Consider the following 12648-nt stretch of genomic DNA (forward strand, 5'->3'; position numbering starts at 1 on the left):
TGGCGGTGGCGTTGGTGGTGGTGTTGGTGGTGGTGGAGTGGAAGTGGGTGTTGATGATGATGATGATGGTGATGATGATGCTGATAATGGTGGTGGAGTGACAGTTGGTGGTGGTGGTGAAGAGGTAATTATGTTGGTAGTGGTGAGGGTATTCTTGTCTAAAAAAAATAAAAAGACGATTTTAATACGAAAAAAACGTTAAGGACGATTCTAAATCGAAAATTAGAAGAGGGACGATTTCGATTCAGACCCTCAACGTTAGGGTTTCAGACCCTCAACGTTAGGAACCAAAATCGTACTTATCACATTACTGAAATTTCTATATTTTTATTTTTTATTTTAAGAGAAGTTTTTTGTAACAATCATTTAAAACTATCACATAATTTTTTTTAGAAAATAGAGGAATTTGTGAATAAGTTATTGAACTAATTTAACTAAAAGTTAATTATAAAAAAAAAGACTAATTCACCTAACACCTTTGAAAATATTATTTGCTTAATTCACTAATTTTTTTTGGATAATATATTATTAATTTTCTTGCTCAAGTATCCCATCTTAGAGTCAGTTGAAAATGGATCTTCTCTAATTTTTTTAATACTTGACAGAATATAGTATGATTTCTCACATTTAATTTTTTAAGTAGGATCAAAAATAAATAAAAAAGAAAATGTGATAAATAGTTAAATTAAACACTGCACATCATCCAATTTTTTTTATTAAAGAGGATCCACTCCCGAGTCATTTCGGCCCCTAACCCCCAAAATTTACCCCAATTCCAGTCTTCGGGACCTTAACAAGTGGCCCATATCCTATGCTACGGAGCTTATTTCAGCCCCAGCTGTAAAATTAGTGGGTTGAAATTACGTGGCCCATACCCATGGGCCAGCCCCATACTCATTTTGCAAGTGATTCAAGCTAGATTCTGACAAAAATGGAAGCTAGATTGCCGCTTATGACAAAAAGAAAAAGCTAGAAACACTTTGATATCATATGTTCATCAAATTTATTCAACAGAAAAAGAGAAATTAAAGAAACTGATGTTTATTAAATCAAATTGAATCTCACTAGTCCACTTAAGTCAGGAGTTTAAATTCTGCCTTATGCATGCAGCAACTCATTCGTCAGCAGTGTTGTGCTCTCTCTTCTTCAAGCACAGCATCTCCTTTTATATTTTTTGTCGTCGGCAGCTCTAGATCTGCCGCACGCATCTTCCTCTACGTCGCCACGTCAAACATGTCTTCCTCAATAATTTCACCGGAACTTATTCAAGCTATAGATTATTGACATCTTCCATCCATCAGCTTGCGGGGCGTATTAAACTATTCTTTCACCTTAGCTCATAACTATAATAAAGAAGTCTCGTAATCTATAAATTCAACCCCTTAAATAAAACGCCGATCATTAATCCTTGATCCTATTCATTTTAAATTTGAATGTGCAAGAAGAGTTAAACACTATTGGAGATGTTTTATTTAAAATCATAGAAAGTGCAAAATATGTAAAAGCTTCAAATAGAAGAATAATAAAATTTAAAAATTGCATACGACAAGTAGAGATTAAAGAATGTACTGGTCTAAAGTTAGATGTTCTAACTCGATGGAATACAACGTATGTGATGTTGAAAAATGCAATCATATTTGAAAAAGCATTTGACATTCTAAACATGATAGATAAAGCTACAAATATATATTGTCCATCAGAAGAATGGAGATTAATAAAGAAAGTGTAGGAATTTTTGGTGATATTATATGATACTATGAACTTCATTTTAGGTTCATCTCGTCTAACTTTAAATTTGTATTTTATGCAATTTTAGAAAGAGAAAAGAAATAATTTAGTGAAGATAATATTATTATGAACATAGCTTTGAAAATGAAGGTGAATTTTGACAAAATACTAAAGATTTTTATTTTTTCTTTTGATATTGATCAAATTATAACATATAAATCAGTGATAATGATAGCATTACAATTGAAGATTTAATGAGCAAGTGAAAGGAAACATAGAAGATAAAGGTAGGTGAGCTCAAGAAAAATACATTGAAACAATATATTAATTTTCTCTTGCATAGTTAGGGATATATTAGTCATTTTGCTTTTTATATGTAACATCTGAAATTATTTTTAGCATAAGGGGTCGTGTTCTTCACCTTTATTATTGTAGTTTTTTTAATCTCATCATCGTGAAAGCTTTAATCTGCATCCTAAATTAGTTGAAACTGCTTAAGGTTACAGTTTAGCTAGATGAAGGAGACGCAATTATTGATTGATTAAAGTATATAATGCAGAGGTTCATTTACTTTGACCTGTGTTGTTCTTTTTCAATTGAATAGAATCTTTTAGTGTTACAAATATTCTTGTCTTTGTTGAAAGTTAAAAGTGCATTGCAATCTCGTTAACTATCTCAGGCATTATCACTAAGTATTTGTATTAATTAATGTAAAATAACTTTAATTCCCTCATTCATAGTATAATAACTTAATTTTGTACATGATAATAAATTATACTTTAATTAAACTTTCTTCTAAAACATAGTATGCAAACTCTTGTTTAAGTAAAGAATCTGAGGAAGTTAGTCAGACAAAGGAGGAATCTTGAAGATTCATGTGCTCCCTCGGATTGAACCAGCTGACAGCTATCTGATGAGTTCCATCCAATTGAAAGAGAAACAAAGGATTAGTTTTATGATTAATTATTAATTAAGTCATTTTTGCGTGATTAACGCGTTATTAAAAACAGTTCAGCATTAGTTAACTTTTTCTTGGTACAACAGTCTCTAGCAGCAGTAATAATTTGAATTTTAGATTGGCATTGTAGTATATATTTAATTAACCAAAGAGACCTATTTTTTTATTTGAAAGAAAGCAACATATATAGTAAACTATGTTATATAAATAATAAAATAAAGGTGTTAGAAACAAAAAAAAAGCAAGTAACGTGCAAAATTCTAAAATTGCGACCTCGGTGACATTTACGTTCGGTTGTATGCTTTTCCATTAAGACACTAATAAATGAGTCATATTTTTGTTTCACATTTAATATTTATGAATTGAAGGAAACATTTATTATTTTTTTGTAAGGAATGTAATGGTAAACAGTGCGTTTGACTACGTTAATAGTTAAAAACTAGTTTTTAATGATAGATAATTTTGTTATTTAGTTTACGTTGTTTGGGTAACATGATTTAGTTTGCGTTCGATTGTTCGTTAGAATGGTGGATCGGTGGATGTTGGGTCGAAAATAGCGGATTAAATGAGGGTGTATGTGAACTGGAGCGTGAGCTTTATGAAAAAGTGCTGTCCCAATTGTTGGTGGATTCACCGGTGGAATCATCTCTAAAAATACTCTGATGCTAAAATAAGTGTCCGTACGATAAGACGTTTAATTAGAAAAGAGTGACTTACCTCTAGGAAAAAGTAGGTCCCTTCCCATTTATACTTTGTACTCAAGTGGACTCTTTACCTTGGATTCATCTGCCTGAAAACTTCTGTCAGCTATCCAGGTTTTTATTAGGGGTGTGCATGGCCCGACTCGGCCTGGTCCGAAGACCCGGCCCGATTTCGAACACTTTAGGAGCTAATTTGATGTGATTTCATCAGTTCTAAGATCGGGTAAGGGTCTCAAAAATAGACTCGTTCATTAGTTCGGGTCGGGTCCAGGCCATGGCTCAGGTCACCCAAAATCGGCCCGGTGGCCTGGTCATCATACACAATTAATATTTTGTGTTATTAGTGATGGATGATGTCTATTCTTATGTGAAATTTAAGTATTGTAAACCTTAATATTTTGTGTTACTAGTTATTATAAGACTATAAGTTAATGCTTTATGTTTAAAATGCATAAGATTTTAGACTAATTAACGTATAATATTGTGTTATTTATATTGATTTAAATATTTAGTGTTATTAGACAATATTAGTATTGATTATGGTTATGCTTTAATTTTAGAGAAGAGTTGGTTCTTGTTGTATTTTTTTAAGTGAATTTTACCATATCAAATAATGGTTGAAATCTTAAAAATTTGGATATTTTCACATGCTAGTTTATAAGAAGGTATCAAGATAATGTAATGTTAATGGCCCGGTTTTCACCCGATTTTTATCCGGTATAATCGTGTCCCAAAAGTGTATAGATTTCATCGAGTCTAGGTTCAGGTCGGATTTAGGTCTGATAAATAGGCCCGATATATATTTCATCTGACCTATGCACACCCCTAATTTTTATCAAGAAGTGAAGTGACGCGCGCAGATTGCTTTTGTGCAGTGACGGATCCAGAAAATTAAATTTTATCAGTGGAGGCAAAATATATATAGTATAATAATAATTTTATAATTATACTATAGTATTATAAAATATGATTATTCTTCAAATTATTTAACTAACAAATTAAAACAATAGAATAATTTACAATAGTAAATAATTTAAAATTCCATTCTTCTGGGTTTCATACGTTGAAAAGATTGAATAATCTTTTCATTGTCAATACAATCAAATATCTCTCTTTCTATATATGTCAATAAATAATCATTTAAAAATTCATCTCCCATACGATTGCGAAACCGACTCTTTATGATGTTCATAGCAGAAAAAGCTCTTTCAACTGATGCAGTTGCTACAGGCAAAACTAAAGCTAACTTCAAAAGAAGAAACACTAATGGATAAACAATATTTTTTCGAGTCTCAACCAATTTATAAGAAAGAACACCAATCCCATTTAAGTTTGAGAATTGATCATCATAACAGACATCTAATATGAAATTCTCAAGTTGACTATCAAGTGCCAAAAGTTGAGTAGAACAAAATTCTAATTGATAGAATTGAGCTAACTGGATCAATTTCTCCTTATCAAATGCAAGAAATGAGTGTCTTGCACTACAAGGATTTTGTTTATTTGTGGCGGTTTTTTTTCTTGTTTGTGGAGGTTTCAAACCCCCACAAAAAGGATCGTGGCAGTTTCAAAAACCTCCAAAATTTGAGGTGCCACGAGCTCCTTTGTGGCGGTTTTTCACAACCCCCACAATTCCATTCAGTGGCGGTTTCCTATACCCTTTTGTGGGGGTTCTATGCTAGTGTTTTGTGGCAATTTTTGGTTAATCATTGTGGCGGTTTAGAACCCCCATAAAAAGAATTTCCAATTTAAAAAAAAAGACACATTCATGTGGGGTTTCAACCTCCACAAAACATGTCAATATTATTCTTAAACAATTAATCTAGATACTAAAATTATATTATTATACTACTAATCAATTATCATTTAAAAGAAATCTTTAAATAAGACACATTAAAATTTTAGAAGAAAATTAAAATATTACCTATTTGAACAAAATTTAACACAAAAATAATTTAAAATATAAAACAAGACACTTGCGTCTATTAAGTATTAACCAACACATACATGAATATTGTGCATCTGTGTGAAATTTTAAAAACAGAAGTGTGGTAAAACTAAAGAATAAACAAGAATGAATAGATGGCAAGGAAAACCTGCAATGCTCACTTATATAAATTAGCTTCCTGACAAGCTAGTAGGATTTGCTTACAAGCTCTGACAAGCTAGTAAGATTTGCTTACAAGCTCAATGTCTTGGCGTGAAACTTTCTTGCCATCAGTAACAAAAATAATAAAAACCTGAAAAAAAATGTAAAAAAAAGATCTCTAAATATCATAATCAATTAACTATAAAACTCCAAACTATTAAACTTAAATGGACAGGTAATCGAAGGTAACCAAACAAAGATCAGAAAACCCAGAACTGAATAACAGAGCTTAATGCAGCCAATAATATATACAAAGACCAAGTAGTAAGAAAAAAAAAGCAACATACAGACCAAGCATCCTAATGAAGATGCCAATTCCATGAACTCCCAAGATCACCAAGTCCCGAAACTCTGCTCCCATCAGTAACAACAATCATAAAAACCTGAAAAAGAACGCAAAAAGAGAGATATAAATATCATAATCAAATAACTATAAAACTTCAAACTATTAAATTCAAGTAGACAGGCAATCCAAGAAACCCAAACAGAGATTGGAAAACCTAGAACTGAATAACAGAATAACAACAAGAAAAATTCATGAACAAGTTCATGCATTAGCCTATGTTATCCAAAGAAACGAATAACAACAACAAAAATTCTATTCATCACAATTTCAACATGAGTGGGTCCATTAATATGAATGTGAGTCACCTTATAATTCAATAATTCATATATAAATAAATAAAAATCCCTTTTGCTTCTATGCCATATCCCAATAACACGACTACAAGTAACTAAAACCCATCCTCAAAGCAAAGCAACGGAACACTAAATTTATATGCTCTTTAATGAAATAAATTCGTATAATTGAGGTCTTTAATGCAATTTGCAAGAAATTAAAGTACTTCATAATGGATGCAGTAGGAGGAAGTGCAATAAGTTTGAGAAACATTTCATCTCCAACTCCGTACCTGTTTGGTGGCTTAGCATTCATGTTTGGACTCATTGCAATGGCATTGATGCTTCTAGCATTTCATGTTTGGACTCATTGGAACATTTCAATGAAAGAGAGATCAAATGTTCCAATGAAAGATAAAAATCGAGCACAATGAATTCAGAATAAATGATAAATAAGGGACAATGATTTTATCATACAATTTCAGGAAATCCAAAAATATAGATGCACCAACATTAATCAGTTACCATTAATCTATCTCAATTCCTAATTAGCACAGCACAAACCCCAAACCAAATAAACCACACCAAATAATTTAACCAGAAATCCCTAGATTTCTATCAAAGATGCTAACAATAGGTTTCAATGGAGAGCACCTCTGTATAATAAATCTTCCAAGATAAACAACAATCAAGAAAATTTTGGAGTTTTTAAATCAAGTGGATTCGCAATCAAAAGAACACAAACAAAGATCAACAAACTTAGAACTCAATAACAGATCTTAATGGAACAAAAAATCTAACCAAACAAAGATCAAGAATAAAAAATCATCAAAGCAACAACCTAGCACAAAGCAAAATTAGGAGGAAAGTATCGGCGCATACCAATGGAGACGGTGTTAAGAGGCGGCAAAGAAGCACCAAAGACATGCAACAAAGAAGAAGCGAGAGAAAAAGAAGGAGAAGATGGTGCCATTGGACAGGGAACAGGCTGACAGACCCCGATCATCCATAGATGCAACCTACCAACGAAAGCCACATTAGGCTCAAGCTTTAGATCTGAGAGAAAAAAGGAATTGAATCTAATTACACAAGGAAAAAAAGCAGCGAAAAATTCACCTGGACAAGCTATGACAAAAACAACTCCGGGAAGACCAGCACCTGTTCCAACGTCCACGAGGCTAAGCTTCTCATGTGACGGCGCGCCGCCGCAGCACGTGCGGTAGTAATCCCTAAGAGGAGGGAGGATTGCAAGCGTGTCCTCGACGTACCTCTCCATGACTTCGTCGGCGTCTTTGACTGCGGTGAGATTCATGCGCTGCAATTGAAAACGGCGAAATTAAGTGTTAATGTAGTTGAAGAGTTGAAAGAATTGGAAAGTAGCAACGACGATGAATGGCAGCAACGACGATGAATGGCACGACGAGCTTACTCTCCCTCTGATCTCAAACACTATGACAAGCTTGACGGTGACAATGGCGAAGAGATGCGGCAAGTAGATCTAGGGTTTCATTAGATCTCCCTCTTCTTCCTTTTTTAATTTTTTGGACAAGTTTTTTTTTGGACTGAAATTGGTTTGGGTTTGATTTGAGTAGATTAGGGACTCATTATTTGTTTGGACAAATGGGCTCAGAAATTTAAATTAGTATTAATCAATGGGGTTTCATATTTTGCCATAAATAAAATATGTTATGGAGGTTTTCTAAAACCTCCACAAAAAAAATCCCATAAATAAGTAGAAATCTTGTAGTGTTGAATTTAGACAAGCTATACAAAGAAGTAATTCGGTATTCATCTCTGTAAAACGGTTGTTGAGTTCTTGAAGTTGTCTATCAACTACTTGATAGAATATCTCAACTTGAAAATGATGCAAATTTGAGATCTTTTGAGCTTTGCATCTTGATCTTCCTTGTGACACAAATATATCATCCATTTTTGGAACGGTAATATTATGTTTGTCACAAAACAATGAGACTTCATCAAGTAAAAGAGACCAACCATCATCTCTTATAGTTTGCAACCGTTACTTAGACACTTTAACCAATGTCATAGCATTTACAATGTCTTGATCATTCTTTTTTAACGCTTGAGATAATTCATTAGTAACTCCCAAGATATTTTTCATCAAGTGCAAGTTGAAAATGAATTCAAAGGATTGAATGACATTCAATAAATGACATGCTTCAGCTCTTTGTTCTGAATTATTTCCATATTTCTCAACATATTTAAGAACATTGACCACGGAAGGAAACAAAGAAATTAATCGAAGTATAGTTTCATATTGTGAACCCCATCTAGTATCTCCAGCTCTTTTCAAAGCTATTTCTTGATTCAAACCACGTCCACTAGAAATTTCTCCACTTTGTAATGCTTCAATTGTCTTAGTCATTTGACTATCACGAAGCATATCTCTTCGTTTACACGAAACTCCAACAACATTGCACAAATTGGTTAACAAATTAAAAGGCAAAGCAATTTCTTATTTTTTTGCAACCGTTACAAGAGCTAACTGAAGTTGGTGGGCAAAGCAATGTACATAGAAAGCATAAGAATTTTCTTTCAATATCAAAATTTTCAAACCATTAAATTCTCCTTGCATATTACTTGCACCATCATATCCTTGGCCACGTACTCTTGATAAACTTAAATTATATGTTTCTAATAATGACTCCAATGCTAATTTTAGAGATAAAGCATTAGTATTAGAAACATGAACAAGACCAAGAAAATGCTCTCTAACTTGCCTTTCTTTATTCACATACCTTAAACAAACTGACATTTGCTCCTTAATAGAAATATCGCGAGCTTCATCAACCAAAACAGCAAACAATTCATCACCATGATCATTTACAATAGCTTTTGTCATTTCATTTGCAGCCGCTCTTACAATATCTTTTTGAATTGAGGGAGCTCTTAGTTTAAGATTCCCACGAGCATTTTTAAAAGCACGATCAATCTCTTCATTATGTTGTGCAAGAAAATTTAGAAGTTCCAAAAAATTTTCTTGATTAACAGAATCATCTGTCTCATCATTACCACGAAAGGCCAATCCTTGTCGCAAAAGAAATCTAATACAATCAATTGTGGCTATCAAGTGAATTTGATAATTCTTTTTAGCCTGCTCAGATTATTTTTCAATAGCAGCACTAATGTGTTGTTTTGGCTTCATAAGTGCTTCACATGTTCTCCAAGCTTGATTATGAGCACTATCATGAATCCCAATATGAGTTTGTAATCTCTCCTTTTTTTCCAATTTGAAAAGTCGTTGGTTACAAAAGTATCACCACCTTCATTCTCAGGTTTCATAAGATAGCAACAAAGACAGAAAACAGCATCCTTTGATATACTATACTCAAACCAATTGCCATAATCATCAAACCAACTAGGATTAAATCTTCGAAAAGAAGAACCACAAGCACTTTGCGGAAAATCATGAGTCCTTGGTTGACAAGAACCTTTTTGCAAATATGCACATCTAACTTTGTCTCTGTCATTCGGATGATAACTTGAAATCTTTGGTCGTTGTCCTGGATCAGCTATGAGACTCTCTACTTCAAATTCTAAAAACCTCCTCTTGTTAGAAGAGGTTGATGAATTGTTTGGGGATCCAATCTCCAATGATAAAGTTCTTTTGAAATATTTCTCCATTACTAATAGAATAAAATTATAAACCTAAATTAATTAATTAATAAAATTAATTTACAATTCCTCTCAAATTGAGAAGTTCAGTATACAAATATAAATAAAAAATTGATCCATTAACAACAGCAGCAAACTAGCAACTAATAATATCCCAAATTTCTAATTCAAAATAATTCAATACACAAAAATAATTAACAAACAAATTAATAAAACTAAAATATCAATTACATAAGAACAAATTCAATCACAAATTCACTATTTCTAAACCAACTATACCAAATGATTATTTATCAACCAATGAAACAAATGACCGAAAAAATAAATGAAGCAACTAAGTGAATTAAGTATATAAACTATGTGCTAAGTGCTAACTATTGATTATTATTCAGCCACATAAAAATATAATATTCCAGCAGAACTTGAATTTGGTTAGTTGCTCATAATTTCTTGTTTCAACTTAACAAGAAAACCAACACAAATAATACACAATACCACCTCCTGATCTAAAACCTATTGATTCTTAACTATTGATTCTTATTCAATCACAAACCATTCCTTTATTCTAAACCCCCATTCGGCCATTCCCCACTCCAAAAGCTTCTTTATTTATAATATACATATGCTATAATTAATTGGTTACAAGATTGAGAAATTTTTGTTGTTTACCCTAAGAGGCAAACTAAACTCCAGGAGGATGACCCAGTCAACCAGAACTCCAGAGGTCTAGAAGAAATTGATGTTTGTTGAAGAAGAAGGCAGAACCGCAGTCCGCAAAATCAGATTCAGTCATTCAAATGTCGAATTGCTGAGTGCCAAAAGAAGGAACGCAATGACAGATCCACACAAATCATAAGCAGTGACAGAAAAGAAGGTAGAGCCTGAGAAGTGAGAACCACTAGATGCGTCGTGGTGGCGATGCAAGGAGAAACCGATGGAGGATGGTGAGTCAGTGACGGAGCCACGCAAGAGAATCGCGGCGATACAAAGAGTCGCGGAGCCACGGAGTCTCAGGGAGCAGAATCGCTGAGCCACGCAGCCCACACTGGCGGAGCCACGGAGTGGCAGAAACGCGGAGTAGCCGAGTAGTTGTCTGGCGGCAGTAATTCTGACCTTCTGGGGCTTGGAGGTTGGAGGGCAGAGGCTGGAGTAGTTAGGGATTTGAAATTGGAAAGAAAGGGAGAAGTAGAACAGTAAGGATTTGGGGTTTTGGGTTGGGACTGGGGGCAAAAGTCATTATATAATGGGGGCAATTTTGACATTTCACTGAGAATTACTCTTTATTATTTAAAATTTGACTGGGTGCAATTGCCCCCACTGACTTATGCATAAATCCGTCCCTGCTTTTGTGTATGGGTTGAAGACCCATCGAATTGATAGTCCTTAGAATAAACCTCTGATTTTTATTGGGCTGGACCGAAACAGTTTGCATATTTGATTTGTTTTTATATTAAATTAAATAGAATAACAAATAGCAGCCTTTATATTAAATTAAATAGAATAACAAATAACAGCCGAGGCCTGGTCAGATGGCAATTGGGTTCAAATCCTCTTGGAGGAATATTGAACCATTTGTGTGTACCTCCATATAGTGTGTATGAATGTGTAATACATGAGTGTAATGCCTAAGATTGAAATTGTCCAATCCACTTGACAAAAAAAAAAACAAATACATAGTTTTTGACACATTGTTATCTAGTATTACATATGTCTTATAACAACCTTCTATAAGATCAATAATGTAAACTACTTTAGAATAAAGCAATGTAAATAATTAGTAGTATATGACTACTATAACCAAATAAAATAATGCGGTGACCTTAGTAATTTAATTATTGAACGTTGCATAGTGTATTAATTATTAATAACAAATGTAGTTGTAATAAACTCGAGTATTATCGTGTTTAATTGAAAGTGCGTGCATTACTTTGCTGGTTTTTGACACCGTTGACTAAGATTTTGGTTTTTTGACATAGTTGTAATAAACTTGTCTCTTGGTCAGATATTGAGATATACAATGACATGGGAAGGAGGATTAATTTTAATTTAATAATTATGATATTTAGCTTCATTTAAAAAAAATGTTTTAGTTTTTTCAACTTTTGTACTTATATACATATATATAAAAATATGGTAACTTATTTTATTTTAGTGGTTGATTTTGATGTATATTATTATACATTATATATAAAATAAAAAGAAAAGAGAAAAATTAGAATAGAAATAAGGTTATTCCAGCTAACATTCTAGTAGGAGACATTTTATTTTCAATCTATATCTAACGATGTATTACTCATCACTTTTATTTAATTGATGGTGTATTAACATGACTAAATTACTTTTAGATATAGAAAATCAATTATTGTTTAATTGAAGAATGATAATAAATTATTAATTTCGTTTAAAATTTTTATTTATAGCCATTACCATAAAAAAGTGTTTTTATATTTTATAATAAAGTTTATAAGGTTATAACCAAAAAGAAAAAATAATTGTACATTATAATATAAGTTAACAAAAAGAGCATTTTTATGTTCATTTGTCAAATTTAAGCAGTTTAATAAATCTTTTATTTTGATAAAACTGAAAAGCACTTTATTAATTAAAGAAAGCATGCGGCGAGGAATTAAGTTTTAAATTATAAAAATGGTTTAGTACGTAGTCAACTGTAGTTCTAATGATGATGATGATGTGTATTATTTAATTAATCAGTTTATTAGATATGTACTGAAATTAATTTTAAAATTAATTATTTATTTGGACTATATATAATAGAGTATATATTAAAAATTTAAAATATAAATACATATTAAAAATAAGTTAAATTATATATGTTTATATATAAAAAATAATAATTA

The 12648-nt window shown here is 32.2% G+C and overlaps 1 protein-coding gene and 1 long non-coding RNA gene across 4 annotated transcripts; both read right to left on the reverse strand.

The window, feature by feature from the left end:
• Positions 1–5389: 5389 nt before the first annotated feature.
• Positions 5390–7711, reverse strand: LOC107495324 (uncharacterized). Of its 3 annotated transcripts, XR_008000467.1 has the most exons (4): positions 7271–7641; positions 7037–7173; positions 5828–5919; positions 5390–5627 (listed from the first exon to the last, which is right to left on the reverse strand). It is a non-coding gene; the product is annotated as an uncharacterized LOC107495324 (long non-coding RNA). The 3 variants fall into 3 exon arrangements; XR_008000466.1 differs by having other exon boundaries at positions 5390–5919; XR_002364351.2 differs by lacking the exons at positions 5390–5627; positions 5828–5919 and having other exon boundaries at positions 6149–7173; positions 7271–7469; positions 7584–7711.
• A 919-nt stretch (positions 7712–8630) lies between these two features.
• LOC107495247 (uncharacterized) lies at positions 8631–9799 on the reverse strand. The gene is made up of 2 exons (XM_016116358.1): positions 9425–9799; positions 8631–9269 (listed from the first exon to the last, which is right to left on the reverse strand). The coding sequence occupies exons 1-2, from the start codon at positions 9797–9799 to the stop codon at positions 8631–8633; spliced, it is 1014 nt and encodes a 337-aa protein (XP_015971844.1).
• Positions 9800–12648: the final 2849 nt, after the last annotated feature.

This window comes from Arachis duranensis, chromosome 6, assembly GCF_000817695.3.
Source record: "Arachis duranensis cultivar V14167 chromosome 6, aradu.V14167.gnm2.J7QH, whole genome shotgun sequence".
NCBI classification, from domain to species: domain Eukaryota; kingdom Viridiplantae; phylum Streptophyta; class Magnoliopsida; order Fabales; family Fabaceae; genus Arachis; species Arachis duranensis.